Source organism: Schistocerca gregaria, chromosome X (assembly GCF_023897955.1).
Source record: "Schistocerca gregaria isolate iqSchGreg1 chromosome X, iqSchGreg1.2, whole genome shotgun sequence".
Taxonomy (NCBI): domain Eukaryota; kingdom Metazoa; phylum Arthropoda; class Insecta; order Orthoptera; family Acrididae; genus Schistocerca; species Schistocerca gregaria.
This window is the reverse complement of record NC_064931.1, coordinates 442,775,567-442,800,548: the sequence shown is the minus strand read 5'-3', so window position 1 is coordinate 442,800,548 and position 24,982 is coordinate 442,775,567. Positions and strand designations below refer to the sequence as shown.

Genomic DNA, 24,982 nt, shown 5'->3' with positions numbered 1-24,982 from the left:
ACCAACAGGGTGTTTCTTCTTGTTTAGCTTTGTCAGAACTTCACTTCTGATATCTTGTATAGCTTCCTGTACGGCGAATTCTTTATGAAAACATACAGAGGTGTCACTCCAGCATATTTAAGTCTTTGAGTTAATAATATGCCATGTGCCATTGACGGATCACAAATATCATGGTAATCTTTCCAAGTCAGCACAACATGATAATACTCTACATGAAATACCTTCACAGTTAGCAGAATTACTAACAGTTTGTCACTTGATTAATTTTGAAATTTCCTGAGAGGTTTTAGTTTTGACATTAATGTCTGTTGGTTGTACATGCAGTGTCTGCTGAACTAAATTTAGTGCATCTGTATGTAGTTGTTCATTAATGGGTAGCATTTTTACTGCTTGTCACCCAGGTCATTTATATAGATCAGGAACAGCACAGGTCCCAGGACGCTTCCCTGGGGAACATCTGATAACACTTCAATTTTACTCGATGATTTGCCGTCTATTACTACGAACTGTGACCTTCCTGACACGAAATCACGAATCCAGTCGCACAACTCAGACGATACCCCATAGGCCCGCAGCTTGATTAGAAGTCACTTGTGAGGAATGGTGTCAAAAGCTTTCCATAAATCTAGAAATACGGAATCAACTTGAGATCCCCTGTCGATAGTGGCCATTACTTCGTGCGAGTAAAGAGCTAGCTGCATTGCACAAGAACAATATTTTCTGAAACCATGCTGATTACGTATCAATAGATCATTCCCTTCAAGGTGATTCATAATGTTTGAATGCAATATATGCTCCAAAACCCTACTGCAAACCAACGTCAATGATATAGGTCTTTAGTTCGGTGGATTACTCCTACTACCCTTCTTAAACACTGGTGCAACCTGCGCAATTTTCCAATCTGTAGGTACAGATCTATCAGTGAGCGAGCGGTTGTATATGATTGCTAAGTAGGGAGCTATTGTATCAGCGTAATCTGAAAGGAACCTAATCGGTATACAATCTGGACCTGAAGACTTGCCCGTATGAAGCAATTTGAGTTGCTTCGCAATCCCTAAGGTATCTACTTCTAAGAAACTCATGCTAGCAGCTGTTCGTGTTTCAAATTCTGGAATATTCCATTCCTCTTCCCTGGTGAAGGAATTTCAGAAAACTGTATTCAATAACTCCGCTTTAGCGGCACAGCCATCGACTGCGTCCTACCGCTTGTGTACTGTACATACAACCAGAATTTCTTTGGATTTTCTACCAAATTTCGAGACAACGTTTCATTGTGGAACCTATTAAAGGCACCTCGCATTGAAGTCCATGCCAAATTTCACGCGTCTGTAAATTATAGCCAATCTTTGGGATTTCGTGTTCTTCTGAACTTCGCATGCTTTTTCCGTTGCCTCTGCAACAGTGTTCGGACCTGTTTTGTGTATATACATACACAAATAAATAAAAACTGCATTGGGCTAACACAACATGCAACATTTCAAAATTTCGGTTACTTTTTGAATACACCTTGTACATTTAATCTGCTCCAGTCTCTTCAAGATCACATGTAATTCTGCATTACTTACAACAAAGTTCTTAGGTACTGAATCTTGAGGACAAACCACAAAACAGGCAACAGTCCTCCTGCTTGGACCCCTCTGGGAACACAGGCAGAGAGTTGTAGTGTTCATTTAAAATATCATAAAACACTGGATTAAAAACATTTGCAGAAATGCAGTCTCTTCTGTACCTCACCAAAACTAAAATTACACTGGGCCTCTTCAGTAACCTAAGAGATAGTTGGTTCCAACATTGGGTTTTGATCAGTACTTGTCTCTAGTTCATTTTTCAAACAGATCCCAAATGGACTGATTCATCATAGATGATTTGAGCTAATTTATTCCATAGTAGGGCAATCCATAACTTGGTATGATGGGGAATTTGAGGAATATTAGCTATGTTAGCCACAACAGTTTTGAATCAAATATGAGGCCCAGAAACCTAAGTGAATCTGTAAAACATGAGATAGTGTGCATAATTTGCAAGTTTGAGAAATTAAAAACACATCAAGAACAATTAAAAATACATATACTTATCCAAAAAAATTTAAAACCTATCTTTGCAGCCCACTCCTCAAATCTTCTAACTCAGAGTTGCAACTAATGAGTTGCTGCAGCAGGGTTAGAACTGTCTACAAATAAGGAGCATTGCACATGGCCTCTGATTGTGGATGTTATACTATTTATGACTATGGTAAGGAGGATAACACTTAAAACACACTCTTTGGGGACAGCAAACCCATGGTCATTGCTGTCAGGCTAAACTTCATCATCATTGTACCCGAAAATACATTGTGGACTAAATGAATATAGGCAGATGGTTGTGGAATCCCAACTTTTGGAGCTGCCTGTTACTGTGAACTCTAATATGATATCTATGGTAATACTAAAAGGTGAATGTGTTGAAAATATGTATTTTTCAGCTGATTATAATACATATGCTGAATGTTAACTAACTGTTGAACATGTGTAAACCTGGCAATGTACACCATAATACAAGAAATATCAATGTAAATTAAATCTGTTCTATCTCGGAAACCATTTGGAATAGGGCATATAGCCATATGATTTTTTTTGCTTCAAATTATCATTCATCTCATATTCCTGAATATTGACTATTCCTCCTAGGACACACGGTATTGTTAGTCAATTATCCACCCTTGCATTATGCACTGATTCCTGCATTTGGTTATAATTTGCTACATTTGCAACTTCCCTGTTTACAATGTCATCTACAAATAGCCTTGCGGACTTTTTGATATTTCATCAGCTAATTCATTGTGAATGACATGCTTTGTTACAATGTGGTGTCCAAACGTTCTTGAAATATAATAGTTAAAATTATTACAGCTTACCTAGATCTTATTTTGCACCCTCACCTTCATGGTAGTCCCCTTGGTGTGAATATACTAACCCAACTGTTTGTATGACACGTCTGTGGACAGTTTCCCCATATCCTTCCTCAAATTTCTTAGAACATCACTACTGAACTCTTTATTGACCATGTGAGCAGAGAGGACAGTCTCCTTATGAACATGAAATAAAAATTAAACAACCTGCCACTGTCTCTTTTCCATTTCATTAATGTATGCAACCAGTTTCAACGATCCATTATACCATCTTTAGGAAGCTTGACCAATGTAAACTGGAAGGAATCCAATCTCATGTGCAGCCATAACAGCAGCCAATATTAAATAACCAGTGTCTGTAGACACTATCGCTTCATTCACCAACTGATGAGTCATCACATGTTTGTATGGAAAGTGCACAAGCATCATGGAAATGTTCAGCCAACTCCAGCAGTAGATGCTAAAAGAGATATGTTGTGCATCACACAACAGTTTACTATTTGAATTGCAAGAACAAACATCGCTACATAAACTTTCCCAGCATATTTAGTGGTAATATTCTTGCCATAATGTAATTTTAAGGTATAGATCCCCAGTGGTGAAAGTTGGCAGAAACAATGAGTTGCTGCGAAGTACGTGCCTCTGTTGGTCAAGTCAAAGACTTTTCTTTTTTAAATATCATAATTATGAATGAAACATGATTTCACATTTTACTTAAAGGATAACCCTTCTCTCTATTTATATTATCTTCCAATCTAATTTCAGGTGATCCCTGTAAGGAACAGCCTTAATAGTAAGATGCAGGAGCAATTATAAATAATATGGCAGCTACTATTATAAACAGAGACAAGGCCTATCCTTCGTCTGTTGAGCTCCTCCATCCCCTTCTCTCTCCACATTATCACACTCACACCAATGGGAGGCTGGTGGTTTTTACACCAACAGTATTTCTTTCCACAATGTAACTAATATGTGTACAAAATTTGACTGAAATCATTCCAGCAGTTTCAATGAAATTTTTACCTGAGGCTTTGCCCATGCACACACATGTCAAATATATTTCACATGTATTTAACATATTTTGTTTGTATTTGTACACATATTTCACCTGTATCTCTAGCTCTGCAGTATCATTTTCATGCTGCTCAATGTTTATGATGATGTATCTTCTGAACTATGTGCTGGACAATGACATAATGTTGCAGATACATTCCAGTGGCATATATGGCTACTGTCAGTGAAAAGTGTTGTAAATAGAGTTAGTAGCAATGAAGTAATAGATTTAAATGTCTTGCAAGATGAGGCAGTTTTCATGCATCTGTGTTCATGATGTCATATGTCCTGAACTATGAGTCGTATATGTATCATGAATACAGTTAACAGTAAAGAACTAGCAAATTAAAATGTCACCCTTCATGCTGCTGTTTTACTGCATGAACAGTGAAAATGTTGATAATATTTTTTTTTTCCTTTATCATTCTGTTGGGGTAGTCAGTGTGAAAAAGTTCCTTAAAGGTTTGAAATTATGTGTAAGGTTTGCTGCAAGTCTCTAAGTGCTCTCACTCTCAAATACTGGATGACTAAAGTATTGGTATTTGCATGTTATTGGTTACATTGCTTTTTCACCCCTACCCCCACTCTGTTGTTAGGTAGGTGGTTCTGGCCCTCATAATGATGATTTCCAGACAGTAAGTGATATGTGTGAAAAGTTGGTTGAAATCCGTCCAGTGGTTTAGGAGGAGATGTGGAACGAACACACATACATCCACATACGTCCATTTTTATAATATATATGAAAAAGAAACTTTCATTTGGCCGGCAAGGACATGCTCCACAGCAGTTCATCATTTCTGCCAGTTTTCCACCACCGAGGCACTGTACTTTCAATTTAAGTAATGGAGCAGCAGCAACAATTTCTCACATTGATGCTTTTAGTAAAATGTAAACTTCCACAGCCGGAAATGTCACACTTAATAAAATGTTCCAGGCTGTTATGCCATGGTTGAATGGATTTCATCTTAAAACCTGATGTTTCATTCTCATCTGCTGAGGATATTTTCAAGGAGGATCATAGCTTTGTTGAACGTCTGATTCAGACCTCACTACTGACTACTGCAAAATTCTGCTTCTGCACAGTGGCATGACATCACACATATTGAATATGCACGTGCACTTGGCCCTTGTTGACTGGCATCGTTCGTTGTTGCTATCATCCCGTAGTGCAAAAATGGACCACATCTTCTTCAGCACCGAAATCCAAACATCATTCAATTTAATGTTGTCCTCCTTCCTATTTGAAATTCCTGGGGCACTTTACAATATCTATGGCCTCTCTGTATAGCCTTTCATGGTATCCACTTGTAGCTGCTAGTACTTGAGTCCTATCAAAATGAATGTGATGGTCTCCTGGCTGTAAGTCATGTTACGCAACAGCTGATCTGTCAATCTCCCCTCTTCTGCAATTGCCCCTGTACTCTTCAAGTCTTTTTTGACAGTTCTTTTAGTAGTATCCACGCCCACTTCCCGACAAATACACAGAATCCTACAAATTACAGCTTTCCCAATGGTTATCAAGCATTGTTGGCCAGTTTTAGGTGATCTTGTATCTTCCGTGTAGGTGTGATGTTCCAATTCTGGTCTCCAGAAGAAGAGAGTGCAGCTTTTGTGTTCCTTCACATACCTGTCTCACTGCAGAGCAGTCAGTGTTATTCCAAAGTTTTTGAGAATTAATTTACTATACAACTCGGCCAAGGCACAGAGGATTTTCAAATGGACAGAAGAGGCTTTACTATGACAGCGAATTCAACAGATCCATCGGAACCTGGCAAGCACAGACTGTAAGTTAATGTCTCTTCATATTACTATCAGCAATAAATTGTGTAGTGGTGACTGGGATAGAACTGACAGACCGTTGCACAATACTATTAGGAAGCGTATGTTGACAATGTCTAATAGACAGATGAAGAAATTTGATTATCTGCAGCATAATAAGGCACTTCCTGCTTGGTTGTTATCTAACTATGAGAGATCTGTGTTTGCCAAGAGTGGATATTTTGCCATTAGCCTGTGAGTTGTGCCCATGGAAGTAATAATAGCCAGTGTAGAAGCAGGCATTAATAGTGTGGACCAGATTACGGCTATCCACAGCTCGTGGTCTAGTGGCTAGCCTTTCTGCCTCTGGATCACGGGGTGCTGGGTTCGATTCCTGGCCGGGTCGGGGATTTTCTCTGCCTAGGGACTGGGTGTTTGTGTTGGCGTGATCATTTCATTATCATCATTTGTGACAATGGCTAGATTGGATTGAGAAAAATTAAACTGTGTAAAAAATTGGGTCTTTGTACAGGCATTGATGACTGCACAGTTGAGCGCCCCACAAACCAAACATCAACAACATCATCAAGGTTATGGCTGAAGAAATTCATAAAGGAGCTGTAAGAGTACTGTCTCACACAGAGCCTATAAAAGGTAATTTAAGTGTGGGTGAGAGGAATGCCATAAAACACCTGAATGAGGAAGACAGTGTCGTCACTCTCTTCACTGACAAGGAAAATGCAATGGTTGTTTTGAATGTGACTAACTATTATAGTAAGATTAATGACTTATTAGACCTGCAAACATATATGAAACTAAGTAAAGACCCCATTGACAAAGTTCTTAGAAGTGTTATGCAGTGAATAAAGAAGCATTCAAAAACGTCTGTTCGATTCAGTTATCCTAGCACCAAGACTTTATGGATTGCCAAAGGTGCACAATGAACATGTTCCTCTAAGGCCTATAGTGAGTGCTATTGGTTCACTCACCTATTCAATTGTCAAGTTCTTGACAACATTATTATGACTGTATGTGAGCCGATCAGATTAATATTTAAAAAATTCAGCACATTTTATCAGTACATTAAATGGCATAGTGATACAACTGGAGGACATATTAGTTAATTTTGATGTGGTGTCTCTGTTTACAATGGTTCCACTCAGTAAATTGTTGCAACAGCTGAATCACATGTTTCCTCCTGATGTTGCGGAACTGTTTAAATATTGCCACACAACCACATATTTCAAACGGAACGAAAAGTTCTATGAACAGAAGGATGGTGTCGTCACTCTCTTCACTGACAAGGAAAATGCAATGGTTGTTTTGAATGTGACTAACTATTATAGTAAGATTAATGACTTATTAGATCTGCAAACATATATGAAACTAAGTAAAGACCCCACTGACAAAGTTCTTAGAAGTGTTATGCAGTGGATAAAGAAGCATTCAAAAACGTTTGTTCGATAGGACTATAGGAGGCCCCTTAATCTTGGTTATAGTGAACATCTTTAAGGAAAAAGTTGGGTAGTAGGCTTTGGAAACTGCGAACAAGAAACCAAATAACTAGTTCTGTTATGTGGATGATACATTTGTTTTGTGGCGGCATGGCAGGGAGGAACTGGATCATTTTCACAAACATCTGAAGATTCAGTTTATGTAGGAGGAGGCAGATGGAAGATTAAATTTTCTTGATGTACTAGTTTTCAAGAAAGAAGATGGTAACTTGGACCTCATGGTTTACTGAAAACCCACACACATAAACCATTACCTACACTGGGATTTGAACCACCACTCACAACAAAAGCGAGGTATCATAAAAATATTGGCAGATAGAACAAAGAAAATCTGTGAACCAGAGCTGCTTGAAGCAGAATTAAAACATCTCATCAATGCATTGCTCAAGAACGGTTATTCTTTGAGCCAGGATAAGAATCAGACATTCAACAAAGTTACGATCCCTCATGAAAATGTCTTCTGCATATGAGGACATAATGCCGGGTTTTAAGGTGAAATCAATTTGACCACAGCATAATAGCCCACAACATTTTATTAATTCTGATAGATGCTTTTAGTCCAATGAGGCATTAAAAACAGCTGCTGTTCATGGTAGGAATCAGTTACAGAAAGATTTAGCAAACAGCATTTGCCTTTAAAGATGGCAACTGGCTAGACTGCTAGAATATTCTGTTAAGATTATTGTATGATCCAGTTGCAGATCCAACAAGAATATTATTACAATAATATACTATGTCAGACGATTGAAGCAAAAAAATTACTTACAGTCACATGTATTTCACAAACTGACCATTACACTAAATCAGACAATTCACAAATTGAACAGGAAACAGTTGCCCCCACCATGCACCATAAGGTGGCTTTGGAGTATTAATGTAGATGAATGAGCTGCCGAAGCCTTTGGTGTTGCCAGCAGCGGCATATTTCCAAACTCTGAATCTTGATAGCAGTCAAGTCTGTTTTAACATTAGCAACTGGCTTGGATTTAGTGACTGCAACAGTTAAGACTGTACTGGAGATGGTTTTGTTAGTGTCACTGATAAAACAGTGCTGAGGAGACCATCTTCATTTACGATGCATCTTGTCAAAATCTCTTTCCCTACTCTTCTTCCCTACCTCTTACATCTTCTCCTTTCACCCCACTCATCAGAGCTGATACCACTGCTCACTAGCGTTATGCTACGGAATTAGTGTCTGATAAAAAATTGAAAGTTTGAGAAATGTGCTAAGGCATTCAGTGCTCCTCATTTGTGGAAAAAATTGCATTCTGTTAAACATAGCTGTATGCTACTCAGTGGATTTTCTCACAGGCAAATGGTTGACTTTCCTAAGACCATATGTTAAAAGGAAGATAAAATAAAGTTCTGAATTATAGTTCTGAAAGGTATAAAATTCATTATTTTCCTGCCATTTATTGAGAAGTATAATGGAAATTCTTAAAAATAGGTCTAGAAAATTGTTGAAAACTAGCTACAGCTTTGTAACATTGCACTAGAGGCCACTTATCTCTTTCATCCACATTCTCAATTAAATCACACATCATTCAGCAACACAACTTTTTGTTATCCATGCATTGGCCACCCTATAAAGAGCACTGACTGGCAGACTAAGGGTAGATGACTAAAGTCAGATAAATGCATAATGACATGTCTTCAAAAACATGTGTGCATCTCTCTAATGTTTTCTTACCTCTTTTGAAGAAATCATTCGTATAACCCCATGAAAAAATGAAGAGTTGTCTTCCTCATGGTCATTAAATTTCATATCTGAGATTATGGTATTTAGCAGTCTGATGGCTGGGGCAACATCTGTGTCATCTTTCAGTCTTTGTAGTTGCTTCAGTTCCTCTGGTGAAATTTCTAATGTAACTGAAATCTTTTTTTGGATTTCATTATTTTTACTGACACAAATGTTCACCAGTAAGTTAATAAATCTTCGCAGGAAGTTATGCTCCATTTCATTTTTTGCACATCGACAAATGTCTTCCTTTGGTAAATTTTCATCAGACTTTGTTTTACTTTCAGTTTCTGTACTTTCTCCTTCATTTTTTTCAAGCATATTTGTAGAAACTTCCATCTCTTCATTTATTTGTAGATTTTTTTTGGTGTTCTCTACATTTCCTGGTAGTTCAGCATTTTTACTTTCTTCTGGTAATTGTTTGATAATCTCATTCTCAGATGAAGATTTTCTGTAATGAGAGAAAAGAACAAATACTAAACACACATAGTTCTTTATAAGATGACACCTTATGATTGTTACAGTAATAAAAGCCAAAAGTCCTGTATTCTGAGAAAAAAGTAAGAGGAAAATATTATTCCTATTGGGAAATAGAACATATTCACCAATGGAAATTAGAGGAATAAAGGCAATGACACCTGAAATTCCATTTAGAGACTAATTGTATCATCTCTTACATGTAATAAAAGTTTTGTCACAAGTACACACACAAAAATCAAATCAACACAATATTGATTATAGTAAACTTTGTCAAAATGGTAATAACTGGGAAAAAATTATTGTTCTATTATCGTTAAAAACAGAACTGGGTTCTGCAGTAATATTTACAGATTAATGTGTGTCCCCAGCCTCCAGATACCAACAATTGGTTACCACATCACTCACAAACAGGAGATGATGTAGAATCTCTTTTTTCTCCCATTACATTAAAAAAAATTGAAATAATCCAATATGAAAACATTTTTGATGATGTAGAATTTATTGTGGCCTCTGAACACCCTGCTGTAGAATTCAAAATTTTTCTATCAGGTGACACTAATTTTTGTTTTTCTTACTTTTATTTAAATGATTGCAGCTGGTAAAAGTAATTAGATGTAGCAATGTAAAAACATAAATGAATATGGTCAGCAAGAAGTTTCATAATGTGTGACCAGAGCTATCATTATGAACAGCAAGGAAAGAAAATATGTTCTGGTAATGATTATGGAAACCAGTAGTGACCACACAACGTTTTCTCCAAAGTATATCACACAGACTCAATAATATTGAGATCTGGTGACAGTCGCAGCCAGGGCAGCTGCGTCATTTAATCCTCATGTTTACTAAACCAGTCCTGGATGATGTGAGCCATGTGAGCAGGGGCCCTGTCATCTTGGAACACAGCATCATCATTGGGGGACTAATATTGTACTGTGGAATGGACCTGAACAGCCAAAATGGTGACATAATCCTTGGCAGTAATGGAACCTTGCAGAGTAAGCATGGGGACCATGCAGTATTATGATATTGCTACCCAAATCATCAATGAATGCCCACCACATTTCAATCTTGGCAAAAAGAAGTCTGCATCATAGGCTTGTGACAGCATACACCAAATGTGAACTCGGCTAGAAGTTGGGGACAGTGTGTAGCAAGACTGATCTGGCCAAATGATTTTTTTTCATTGCTCCAGTGTCCAAGTTCTATGGCTTTGGCAGCATGTTTACCTATTACAGGCATTTGCATTACTAATGTGCAGCTTCAGAATTCCAGCTTGCCCTGTAATTACAGGCTTATGGAGCTCCTTTTATGTAGTTTTGGTGCTGACACCTTTCATGAGTGTGAAATTCAGTTCTGCAGTGACTTTGCAGCTGCTGTCCCCTTATTTTCCATCATAATCATCTTTAATGACTGTCTGTCATGGTCATTCAACACACATTATCATCCGCATTGTGACTTAGCAGATGATGATGTTTTTGCTGTATCTACACTTCTTATTGAGATCCCCAACATACACAGATTTACACTGGGTGATAATTGCATGCCAAATAATGACAAGGTTAGAGAAACATTAACAGAACCATTAACTGCCCAAGTACAGAGTCCTATGACTGACATGTCTCTGGCTCAAGAACATTCACATACAGTGAAGAAAACACATGTGGATAAGGCCCTGCTGCAGCAGCCTGATATATTTATATTTATATTTGTATTTGTATTTGCTGGTCAGGGTGCTGGCTGCAGGTGCACCTGCTTCACCCAGCTGCCGCTGACACCAGATACAAATCCTGCAGTGGCAGATCGTGCAGGTGCGCGCCACATCCCTCCCCTCTTCTACAAAACTGGTGAAAACAGGAGGACCACGCTGGCCAGGTCTATGCTAGCAGAAGGTTGGCATAGGTGAAGAAACCACCAGGTGCATCCAGAAGACCCGACAACAATGATAACGGTGACAGCAGTGGCGCAATGCCAAATTCATGGCAACGATGTTGGCTTCCATCGGTTGATCCACATCTGAAGAGGCAGAAGCCCCACAGGGATTGACTGTCAGCTGTCTCTGGCCTGGCGGGGTGTAAGAGCTGAAGTGGCCCCGACAATTGTGCACTGGCCACTGTGATGACTACACATGTGGAGGCTCCGTGGGCCAAATGGCAACAAGCGTTGCAGGCTGCAACAACGGGGGAATGTCTGCCCCATGCTCTGATGAGCAGGCGATATCTGGCCAGCCACTTTCCAACATCAGTTAAGGGTCCAGGGCGGGCAGTAGATCCATCTTGACATCAATGATGCCTGCTGGCAGGCTGTGGTGCAGGATGGAGTGGATGTAGCAGTGTAGGTGTTGTTGGTTGTGTAGGACTTCCACTAAGCTGCACCTATTCAGGGGCGTGGTCCTGTAGGTGCTTAGGAACAGAGGCTACATCATATCAGTAGACGAGTTCACCAAGCACTTTGCCATTTGGATCATAAATGCATGCACCATACGTTCCACCTCACCACTCCATTGGGGGTGAAATGGTGTGGACGTGAGGTGAGAAATACCAGTCTGGCTGCAGAAATCTTGGAACAATGTCAGGGCAAACTGTGAGCTATTATCAAAGTCAACTGTCTGTGGTAGCCTTCATCTGCAGAAATCTGCATTAGAGCCCGCACAGTCATGTCTGTTGAGATGCAGCTTATGTGCATGACTTATGGGTAATTTGACAGTGCATCCACAACTACTAAATACATGGAATGACAGAAAAGACCCGCAAAATCGATATGGGTGCAGTCCCTCGGCTGATCAGGAGTGGGTTGGAAAGAAAGAAAAGAGTGGGCCATGGAGCAAAATTTCGAGGAGGGGCTGGGGTTCCCTGTTGCTTGGCACACTATTTGCAGCCACGCGGAGGGGCAAGCTTCTCAATCACTGAATGAGGGCTGGGCCAGTAGACAACATATCTTGTTAGCATTTTCATGTGGGTTATGCCACAGTGGAGAAACCACAGGACTGATGGGATGCCAGGTGGGCTTTATCCGAATCCATACTAAGGAGAAGGGTTTCATCAACAATCACCAGCTGATTACTGGTCAAGTCTTTGTGTGGTCCTGCAAGGAAGCCAAGAACAGGGGCAAAAAAGTGCCACAAATGGTTTATGGTTGGCAATGAAATGAAATTTGTTTCCATATAGGAAGGCATGGAATTGTAGACTGTGTAGTCTATCGTCTGTTCTTCCTCTTCTATTTGTGAACAATTCATTAAGGTGCTATCGACATCTTTGAGGCCAGATAGCCACACTTAATAAGATTGACCAGAGTTCTTTTGCTGTTGGTGAACTCCAAATAGGCAACTACCACATGGGTTTGCTTATGATAAGGAAGTCACACATTTCAGAAAATGACAATGCAGATGATCTTTCAATAGACCAAGTTTTTGAAGCAAATGAAATGTTTCAGATGCAGTCCATGACAAGAAAAATGCTGAAACGCTGCAAAATTTTGCTGCTTACATCATACTTATGTGTTCAAATCTTTTTATGCTTCTTGGAATGGTGGGAAACCTGGGGGTGAGAGGTGGGGGAGGGAGGGGGGGAGCTGCACGGTCAGGCACATAAGAGCTAGTCGCTGGGGGGGGGGGGGGGGGCTATTGCTCCCAGCGAATTTGTAAATATAATTGATGAAAAAATCCTAACTGCTGCTGCTGTCACTCAAGTTGTTGGAACTGAACCAATACCGGATCTGTTTTCACTTATGAAAGACATGTGTGGAATGAACTACATTGCTGCCAAACAACTGCATGCTGAATAATGACTAGGTTAGGGAAACATGGACACAACTGTCCAAGTACAGATTGCTATCACTAACAACAAAAACACACTGGCACAGTGCTGGACTGACTCAAGAACATTTGCATACAGTGGAGAAGATGTAAGTGGACAAGGACCTGCTGGCAGCAACTCAACATGTTTGTATTTGCCGGCCAATGATACTGGCTGTGGGCAATGGTGGCACCCAGCTGCCACTAGTGTCAGATATAAACTTTGCAGTCGCACATTGTTCAGGCATGCCACAGCAGTTTTTCTAGTATCCCTCCATGTGGTATTTCTTTCCTACTGTGTCTCTTCAAATACAAAAAAAACTTCATCTATCGTGGTTACAGAAGCACCCACCATACGAGGACCAACAGTTTTCCCACATTTGAATTCACTGTCTCCAATATAATGCATGCACAACTACACACAACACTGTTCTGACCACAACTGACACTTGCAACATAACAGATGGGCCCTGCATTCAAATGGTTAAATAGGAAGCGAAATTGTTATTACTTTTCTTCAATGTTAAAGCATTTAAGTCTCTTTATATGAATGTTGTCACTTGTGCAGTCAAATAACTAAAATAACAGAAGATTCATTTGGTGATTTTCTGTCATTTGAATATTTTATTTTGTTCTGAATGACTGAAGGATGATTTTGTTGTGACAAAAATGTTTTCTATCTACATGTAACCACATTTCATTTGTCATTTCCCATAATAACTAAATTTGGGTCCTGTTTGAGGCTTCCTGGTTTTCCTTTTGACAAAGTCCCATATAGTTTTACTTTTAGCTTTGGGTTAATTAATTTTATAGATAATTTATAAATTTATTTGTTACTGCAATGTGAAAGGTGATGTACTTCTGTGCTTGTCCTAACCTGTCCACATAGTTCCCTATTCATGATATTTTAATTTCCTTCTTTATCCATGTTCAGCAAGAACATTTCATAATTCCCACATGGAAACAGATTAAAAAGGTGTACATAAATTTAGCCAGAAATATATTAAACTTACAAATGACACCTAATGCATTATACTGCCACACATAATCCAGGATCAAATACCACTTCCAACAGCCAGAGCATCAACAAGAAGTAACAGTTCCTCTGAAAGCACATTTATTCTGCACACACTAACGTACAGACAGAACTGAACAGATGGTCTCAGCAAACATTGCTCTTGTTTATATGTACGTAAATTCCAAAGTTAGGTCCCAAGTTATTTCAGAATTCTTAAATTATAAATAAATGCAGGAGGGAATCAAACTGTCAATCTGCAAGTTACCTGCTAGTGATTACAAGAGCTACACCCCAACATATGATGTACAGCATAAAGCATTGTTCCTCATCCTGGAAAAACTGCAACCTATTGTTTCAGAGTGAACTAGAGCTTTCTGCCTCTGGATCTAGTTGGTGGATCTTCATATGACATTACTGGAAGAATGTCACATACAAGTTGTATTGTCACTTCCTCATCTTCAATATGACATTCAAAATTGAGTTTATTCCATCAAGGTATCGATCATCAGGCAGGTATTCATCTTCAATATATGGAAAACCCCTATTATTGATCTGCAGCTCAGAATTAAGATACAATTTCATGCAAAGGGCACAAGATCACTCCAATTTTGTGATCATCATCCTTGGCTTTGTAGGTGATGTCTGACACGTGACATAGGATTTGGTACACACTAAAGTAGTGCTTTTATAATTTTTCTTACAGCCTGACCATCCACAAAGTGAAAAACTGCCTACTAAGACACATGAGTGTTGGTATTTGGAATTATAATTTTCGCAGTCCTTATCCTGGGCATCCAAGGGTTGAACACATGCCAACTGTCTTTCTTCTTTAGTTCTGAATAGCGATGAGCTGTTTTATGTATCCTTTTCAGCACTATCAGGTTGTAATGAAAAGAGAGTATCCATTGTTGTTTCAGACTCTCAACCATGGTTCACGTGAACTGATTGACAATGTGTATTGTCTTGCTTTGCTGTCACGTACTTGAATGTCTTGACTGGCAGTACCATATCCCAGTCTCTGTCCGATATCAATGTACACAACAGGTCAAAAGTTTTCACTCACCCATGAAAGAAGTTATATACTATATTCCAATGTACAAACACATTGTACAAACTAAACAGACCAACAAAATAAATATTTTCTCTCTCTAAGATTAAGTACGACACAATATGATTTAGATTTTAGCTTCTTCAAAGTATCCACCAGCTGATCTAAGAACAGCTGCACAAAATCTCAGCATTCTGGAGATAATATTTTGTAGTGTTTTTGCAAATTTTGCCTGTGAATTATTCCCCAGATTTTCAGCCTATTTTCTGATCTCCCTGTCAAGTTCATCCCGTAAGAGTTCAATGAGATGTAAGTCAGGTGACTGACTTGGCAAAATGATAGTTCAGTTGCCCACATTTCTCTTTTCTATTGACATACCCTCTGTAGGGATCGCAAAATGATAGTTCAGTTGCCCACATTTCTCTTTTCTATTGACATACCCTCTGTAGGGATCCGCATAGCTTCCACACCCACAATTGGGTTGCACAGTTGTAAGGTGTGAAATGATGCTAGCACTGGCAGAGGCCATCACTCTTGGATGCGCATCAAGCCTCTCTGCAGTGCACTACACCAGTCGGGTGATGGCTTATAGAGTCAGGCCTGGCCAGCCTCACTCTCCATCATATGATGACATTCGGCTTATGTTTATCAGACTAGTTGTGTAGGCAGTCCATGGCAAGTGTCTTCTTGTACAAGTATTCTAAGCATAACAAAGTGTTGTGTCTGTTATTATTTGTGAGTACTTGTGCTCAGAACACACTGGCAATGAGCAGGGTCCATTTTTTAATGTGTTTTGTTGTGCTGTTGCTTCTCTCATGATGTTTTGACATTGAGTGACTGCTTCAGATGTTGCTGCAACATTAGTAGGAACTACTTATGGTCATTTGACGAGCTGTGCTGGTGTTGCGCTTTCCCCCTTCATCTCCAACTATGTTTTCTCCTCAGTTCCTGCCTTTGGCGAGGCAGTGGAAGATTGGGACATGTAGTAACTTTGCCTACAGCAACATTTCCATGCCTTCCACATTATGGATGTGAGGGTATGTTATTAGCTGTTCTTGTCATTGATTTCTCCCACCATTCATCAGGTGTTGCAGCAGTTGTCCCATTGCAGGAACCTTCCCAATTGGAATTTTGAAAAGTTATGCTCACTGCTGTCTTCCTATTACTGTCCCACACGCACGTCATGGCCCCTAGGGTTGAAGAGCACCAATGCATGAAGCAGTCCCATCAGTCTAATCATGCCTAGGCCTTGACCATCCATGGCCTTAGTCACAAGCACCAATTTGTCACAGCAAAGTCAAAAGAGTCATATGCGGACATCATGGTTTGTGATGTTATCATCTGCTCCCTCCCCCTGAATAAGGAAGTCTGGCAATGGGCCCTCCAATTAGAAAGCCCCTCCCTCGAAGAGGTTTTGTCCATCACCCCATTGTATGAGATCTAAACTGTGGCCAGCAGCTGGAAGCACTGTGTGGTGTCGCAGCAGTACAGTGTGGCCCAGTGGCATCCACTGCATCCAGAGAGGACGACCTCTTGGTGGTGCAAGCCAGACAATCAGGCAGCTTCTGCACAGCATATAAACAGTATTCCAGCTGCCGTTCCCTGTTGCCATTGTGTGCATCTTGTTACTCCAAACATGAGAGATCAAGTGTTTCTCCAGCATTGGGCTGTCTGCCAAAAAAAAAAAAAAAAAAAAAAAAAGAGCGCACATTGTGGTAGTCTGCCACATAACTGCACAGAATGCAGCATAAGAGTACATGGATATAGACATCCAGGAAGAGTCATCATCAAAGTCCATTCTCAATCAGGATTCTAAAAGCTTTTATAGAGGGTTTTGGTTCTTTTGCGACATCTGTGCCTGCAGGTAGGCACCGGTGCTTTTGTTCCCCTCCTTAATGCCCGAACATATTCAGATCTAGGCCCACTGCTGCTGTCACTTGTAAACAGGTGCCTACAGAGATATGGTGAACAGCAAATCCCCTTGCCTGGCCATTTCATGATTGATGTCACCTATAGATCAGTGACTTGGCCTATTACCTTTACGGTCATGCACGATGCTAGTTCAGCGAACCTTTTTGCGTTTGATGCCTTTTACGCCTTTGGCTTTTCAAAATCAAATGTGTGTGAATTCTAGGAAAACTACAGTTTCCATAATGCAGTGGAATGATGCTGGGTTGCACAGCACTTTTGCCAAATAGTGTTTATACAAGGTCAATTCTCCTTTGCTTAAGATACTGAACTTAGTGTTTTCTATCATTAGTTTGACATTTTGATGTGTAGTGCGAAAGCATACCGAGTGTGTTCTACAATAACCGTTCTGCAAATTTAGAATGGTTCAAATAGCTCTGAGCATATGGGACTTAACTTCTAAGGTCATCAGTCCCCTAGAACTTAGAACTACTTAAACCTAACTAACATAAGGACATCACACACATCCATGGCCAAGGCAGGATTTGAACCTGCAACCGTAGCGGTCATGCGGTTCCAGACTTAGCGCCTAGAACCGCTCGCCCAAACCAGCCAGCTGCAAATTTAGAAAACCAAATCTTCATTGCTGTAATTTAGTTTTGAAATAATAAGTATTTCAGGTATTACTATTCTATCTCCATCTCCCCCCTTCACAGTTACACAGTATTTCTTCCTCTGCTTATTTTGTCATTTTCATAAAAATAATTACTCACTGATTGCACAACTTCTTGTGACAATAAATTCTCTCCCAGTTTTTGATCAGGATTTTCTAATATATTTATTTCCTTTTTGCCTGGTGTACCATGTAGTTGGGAGCATTGAATTCACGCATTATCTTCCTAATACTCCACGATTCAGGCAAACAAGTTAGTAGCATTACTTTATTTTTCCTATTACTTGAACAAAAACTAGCTTTCAAGTTACCTATTACAGACTGCTGCAATGGCTCATGTTCAAATTCTGAGGAATGCTTTGCAGTAACAAATAACTGTCTTTTTTTACTGCTAACTCAACGGGTTTTAATTTTTTTGTGGACTGCTCCTTCATCTGATGTACATGGGAATCTCCTAATCCTGAAGAGACATATTTAGTGTCTCCAGAACAGCTGAAGGTGGAGGAAAATAGCTTGTTTCATCATCATCCAAAGAATTTTTGCAGTCATTATTTTCTTGAATATTTTTCAATGAACCAAACTGCTTCCTACAATTATCAAAAATTTTTGATATCTTTGGGGTATCGGGAAACATATCAAACATCTACTCAGGCACATTTCTTAGTTTCTTTATGTTTTTCATTGAATGATTATATTTTTTTAAAGGATTGCAACACTGTAGTGCAAAATTTCTTTCTTCCTGAGTCATTGCATAAAACCACCTGCAATTAAAATTTATAAATGATTCTCTATAGAATGCTAAGAAAATATACTGAAATAACAAGTAATGACTTAGATAATAATTTTGTTCCCTAACCAACACCTTACAGAATATTAATGAAGCTTGTATCACTACATAATTACCAACAACATTTACATTAACTTCCACTAAATCAGCATGAAGGTTTATAGGTTTAAAGGAACTGAATCATAACATCTTTGGACTCATAGTTACAGATGGTTCAACCCTGAATTGGAATAGCAGGGCCTGGACTGCAGCCACCTAAGCTACAGTAATACTAATTAGCTATTTATTATTCCTGGAATCAACCACTGGAACTTCTATCCCAGTTTGTTCTCTTTGCATATAGTTATCACACCTGTCTGTGTGCATCTTAGAGACACTGAATCTGTACCTCAAGTTATGGTCTGGGGTAAAATTTCAAATGACAGCAGGAGCACTCTCATGATTATCGCACACACCCTGACTGCAAATTTCTACATCAGTCTTCTGATTTGGCCAGTTGCACTACTATTCACGAACAGAATTCCAGGGGGTGTTTTCCAACAGGATAAAGCTCACCCAAATACTGCTGTTGAAACCCAAGAAGCTCTGCAGAGTGTCAACATGTTGCCTTGGCCTGAATGATTACCAGACCTGTCTCCAGCCGAGTACATATGGACATCATCATATGACAACTCCAGTGTCATCCATAAACAGCACTAACCATCCCTGTAATGACCAACCAAATGCAACAGGCAAGGAACTGCATACCACAAAATGACATCCGGCACCTGTACAACACAATGCATGTATGTCTGCATGCTTGCATTCAACATTCTCATGGTTACTCATTAACCTGTGCTCTAAGAACATTAATCACTTAGATATGTTACCTAAACAAATTTATTCCCAAAATTTCATTATTCTACATTAATAATTTTTTGATGTTATGATTCTTTTCCATCAGTTTACATCATTCCAATGTGTGAAGTTCACTGTTATGAAATAACACAATTTTCCTTGTCAACAACTGTTTATGGGTGGTCATTTTGTTTATAGAGGTTAATGGGTCACTGTAATTTGAAAGACTATTTGTAACTGCATTGATGTTAATGTGACTGACCATACAACACATAAAAAAAGAGGGAGTAACCCTTATTAATGTACTACTGCACTGTTTGGTTATTATTGTTGTTGTTAATATTATTATCATACACCCTCCCAGTGCTACGGACCTTGCCATTGGCTGCTAAAGATAGCCATACTGGAAGTGCAACGACAGTGGTAGGGTATCTGTTGAGAGGCCAGACAAATGTGTGGTTCCTGAAGGAGAGCAGCAGTCTTTTCATTAGTTGTATTGGTAACAGTCTGGGTGACTGACTGATCTGACCTTGTAATATAAATCAAAACGGCCTTTCTGTGCTGATACTGCACATGACTGAAAGCAAGGGGAAACTACAACCATAATTCTTCCCAAAGGCATGCAACTGTACTGTATGGTTAAGGGATGATGGCATCCTCTTGGGTAAAAAATCCTGGAGATAAAATAGTCTACCATTCAGATCTCCAGGTGGGGACTACTCAGGAGGATACTACCATCAGGAGAAACAAAACTGGTGCTCTAAAGATCAGTGCATGGAATATTAGTTTCCTTAATTGTGCAGTTGGGTTAGACAATTTAAAATGGAAAATATATTCTCAGTTTGAATACAATAAACTTTCTTGAGACAAAGAAGCTTATGCCCATGAATCAGCATGGTTTTAGAAAGCATCACTCATGCAAAACTCAGCTTGTCCTTTTTTCACGTGATATGCTGAGAACTATGGATGAAGGGCATCATGCAGATTACATATTTCTAGATTTCCAGAAAGCATTTGACACGGTGCCCCATTGAAGGCTGTTAACAAAGGTATGAGCATATGGAATAAGTTTACAGATATGTGGGTGGCATAAAGACTTCTTAAATAACAGAACCCAGTATGCTGTCCTCGACAGCGAGTGTTCATCAGGGACAAGGGTACCATCAGGAGTACCCCAAGGAAGTGTGATAGGACTGCTGTTGTACTCTATATACATAAATGATTTGGGAGATGGGGTGGGCAGCAATCTGCAGTTGTTTGCTGATGATGCCGTGGTGTACAGAAAGGTGTCAATGTTGAATGACTCTAGGAAGATACAAGATGACTTAGACAAAACTTCCAGTTAGTGTAATGAATGGCAGCTAGCCCTAAATGTAGAAAAATGTAAGTTAATACGGAAGAGTAGAAAGAACAAACATGTAATGCTCAGATACAGTATTATTAGTGTCCTGCTTAACACGGCCAAGTCCTTCATCTGGGTGTAATGTTGCAAAGCGATGTGAGGTGGAATGAGCTTTTGAAAACTGTGGTACGGAAGGCAAATGGTCGACTCTGGTTAACTGGGAGACTTTTAGGAAAGAGTAGTTCACCTGCAAAGGAGACTGCATACAAGATACTGGTGCGACCTATTCTGATAGAGCGATTGGGATCCATACCACGTAGGACAGAAGGAAGGCATAAAATCAATTCCAAGGCAGGCTGTTAGATTTGTTACTGGTAGGTTTGAACTACACGTAAGTGTTAAGGAGATAATTTGGGAACTCAAATGGAAATTCCTGGAGGGAAGGCAATGTTCTTTTCCAGAAATACTATTCAGAAAATTTAGAGAAACAGAATTTGAAGCTGACTGTTGAAGGATTCTAATGCCACCACCAACATACATCACACATAATGACCACAAAGATTATAAACAAAAAAATATGGCTCATACGGGAGTGTACATACAGTCATTTTTACCTTGCTCTATTTGCAAGTGCAATAGGAGGGGAAATGACAAGTAGTGGTACAGGTACCCTCCGTCATGCACCTTAGGTTTGTGGGGTATCTACATAGATGTAGCTGTAAATGGATAAGTTGAAGTTAGATACAGTGGAAATTAGTGAGGTTCAGTGCCAGGAGGAACGAGACTTCTGGTCAGGTGAATACAGATTTATAAATACAAAATGAAATAGAGGTACTTAAAACTTACGGGCTGATAGGCCGGCTTTTGATATAACGCTCACCTTGCTGAATTTTATTTCATGATCACCTTCCTGGTAAACATGTTTCGCTATGGCCGACTTATCCGTGTGACCCAGGCGGCAATTCCTCTTATGTTCAACAAGACGGGTGTTCACACTTATCTTTGTGGTACAGATATAAACCTGTCCACAACTACAAGGAATTTCATTGTGGCATTATTCTGACACTGCCTCACCACAACCTACTTTCAATACAATAATAAAAGGTGGAAAGAAAAGGCCTAATAGAAATCCTTGAATGTCTCAGGAGATATTGAATTTAACTGATGAAAGGAGAAAATATAAAAATGCAGCAAATGAAGCAGGTGAAAGGGAACACAAAGGGTGCCTAGAAAATGAGACTGACAGGAAGTGCAAAATGCCTAAGCAGGAATTGCTAGAGGACAAATATAAGGACTTAGAAGCATATTTCACTACGGGAAAGATAGACATCACACACAGGAAAATTAAAGGGCCTCTGAGGAAAGAGAAGCAGCTCAATGAATACTGAGAGCTCAAATGGGAAACCAGTACTAACCAAAGAAGGGAAAGCTGAAAGGAGTATATACAGGACCTATACAAGGGAGATGAACTTGAAGGCAACATTATAGAAATGGAAGAGGACGTAGATGAAGATGAGATATGATACTGTGAGAAGAATTTGATAGAGCACTGAAAGACCTAAGTCGAAACAAGGCTGTGGGTGTAGACAGCATTCCTTCAGAGCTACTGGCAGCCTTGAAAGAGCCAGCCATGACAAAACTCTTCCATCTGGCGAGCAAGATGTATGAGACAGGCAAAATACTCTCAGGCTTTAAGAAGAATGTAATAATTCCATTTCCAAAAAAAAGCAGGTACTGACAGGCATGGATATTACTGAACTATCAGTTTAATAAGTCATGATTGCAAAATACTAACATGAATTCTTCATAAAACAATGGAAAAACTGGTAGGAACTGAACTCAGTGAAAATCAGTTTGGATTCTGGAGAAATGTAGGAAGGCGTGATGCAATACTGACCCTACAACTTATCTTAAAAGATAGGTTAAGAAAAGGAAAACCTACATTTATAGCATCTGTAGACTTGAGGAAAAGCTTTTTACAATGTTGACTGGAATACTTTCTTTTACATTTTGAAAGCAGCAATGGTAAAATACAGGGAATGAAAGGCAGTTATAAGGGTCTAGGGGCATGAAAGGGAGGCAGTGGTTGAGAAGGGAGTGAGACAGTGTTGTAGCCTATTGGCAATGTTATTCAGTCTGTACACTGAGCAAGCAGTAAAGGAAACAAAAGAAAAATTTGGTGTAGGAACTGAAGTTCAGGCAGAAGAAATAATAAAAAAAAAATGAGGTTTGCCAAGGACACTGTGATTCTGTTTGAGGTGGTAAAGGAAAATCAGCTGAAAGGAATGGACAGTGTCTTGAAAGGAGGATATAAGATGAACATCAACAAGAGTAAAACAAGGATAATGGAATGTAGTTGAATTAAATCAGGTGTGCGGCACTGGCCGCATCTGGTCAGTCCTACATTAAAATATGCACGTCATTAGTCATACTGCTGGATACCCTACAGCCGCCACTGCAGTAAGAGAGTGTTGCCATGAACACAAACACTGCTGCCAATGATATGCAAGCATCCCTCTCTGGATCTTCATTGGTGGTCTACTTAAGTTCAAACATCGATACACAGTGATCTTTTTTGTGTGTTTGCTATTTCATAATATTTACAGACTTTCATAGTGGTCAGGGCTTGTCATCTATGGCAGTCATCGTATTGAAGATTAACTGAATTGCTATTTGGGCAGCAGAATAACTGATGTACTGCTACAGAAGAAGCTGAAGATTATGTGGGTAGAACACATAACTAACGAGGTCGTACTGAACAGAACTGGGCAAAAAAGAAATTTGTGGTGCAATCTCACTGGAAGAAGAAATCGGTTGATAGGACACACTCTGAGACATCAAGGGATCACCAATTTAGTACTGGAGGGAAGTGTGAGGGGTAAAAATTGTAGCGGGAGATTAAGAGATGAATACAGTAAGCATATTCAGAAGGATGTAAATTGCAGTAGTTATTCAGAGATGTAGAGGCTTGCACAGAATAGAGTAGCACAGCTGCCTCAAACTAATCTTCGAACTGAACACCACAACAACAACAGCAACAACAACAACAATAAAATAATTAAAACTTTAGAACTGAAGCCAAAAAATTATTTATCAAAATCAGACACACTCCCACACAAGCAAACATTCAACACTCCTTCACACAAAATCCAATACTGTAACAACACATTTGTTTTAAAAGTAGGCAAATGTTAAAATACAAATAGGCAAGCAAAACAATTAATTCACAATGTTGAGGGGAAATCCAGATAGACTCTAAAATCTTGTAACTAACAATTCAAGTAAGTCAGATGTCATAAAACACATTCAATATATGTTTTGCCACACTTGAAAACAGAGGGCAGATTAGCTTACAAACTGGTTTCTGCATTCTTGTCATGATACAAAACACGTTCAATTAAAATGTGGCATACAGAGGATCATACACCACAAATGGTGAACTGTGACGGGCCTTCTTGCTGAAGGAGAAGCCTGTGTGATAGGGCTATAGGCTACCCAGAGGCACATTACCTATATTTCCTCTCACCTCAATGAATTGGCTTGACCAACTACAGCTTTATGTTCTGTACATCCAGCTTTTCCTGTTCTTACTGATACATGATCTTGTGTCTTAACAGCAAGGAGATAGCATGTAAAGTGACAACAAATTTTGCCACAATATGTCCTGTGGAAGCACGCTTATTTGATTCATTTGCAGTGCCATTTCCATGAATTCTCACATACACTGATACCTAGTAGAATGATACTTCTTTCCTTGACTCAGTAGGTGAAAAAGTAAGTCCTGGAGGGTTTGCACACTGCCACCTGCCAGGTACAATCACTGAACAGATTGAAGGACACATTGTTGGTATGAGCATACCTATCTGGCAAATTTGATCGAAAGTTATGTGGAGGATTTCCTCTCACTAGTTATTAAGATGTAGCAACATGTAGTACTGAATATGATCACTATCAGGAACAGTGTGTGGAGCTTGGGACAGAACTGATTCCAGCTCACTCTTGAGGAAATGATAGTTGTTCTTTACTTCATAGCTGTAAATAAAATAGCAACCACCCATGTATATGCTTTACAGCATATAAAACCTAGATCTGCGATAGCTGCAGCATTTACACTAACATAAGGTTCCACCATTGCCATCACTGCAGCTG

General features: G+C 39.4%; 1 protein-coding gene across 5 annotated transcripts in view; it reads right to left on the bottom strand.

Moving 5' to 3' along the window:
- The window catches only part of LOC126298959 (uncharacterized), a 152,211-nt gene that overhangs the window by 57,986 nt on the left and 69,243 nt on the right, over positions 1-24,982 (bottom strand). For all 5 annotated transcript variants that reach the window (XM_049990580.1, XM_049990577.1, XM_049990579.1 and 2 more), the window contains one exon: positions 8,903-9,401. In XM_049990580.1, the coding sequence (XP_049846537.1) occupies positions 8,903-9,401 (499 nt within the window). The remainder of the gene's footprint in view (positions 1-8,902; positions 9,402-24,982) is intronic.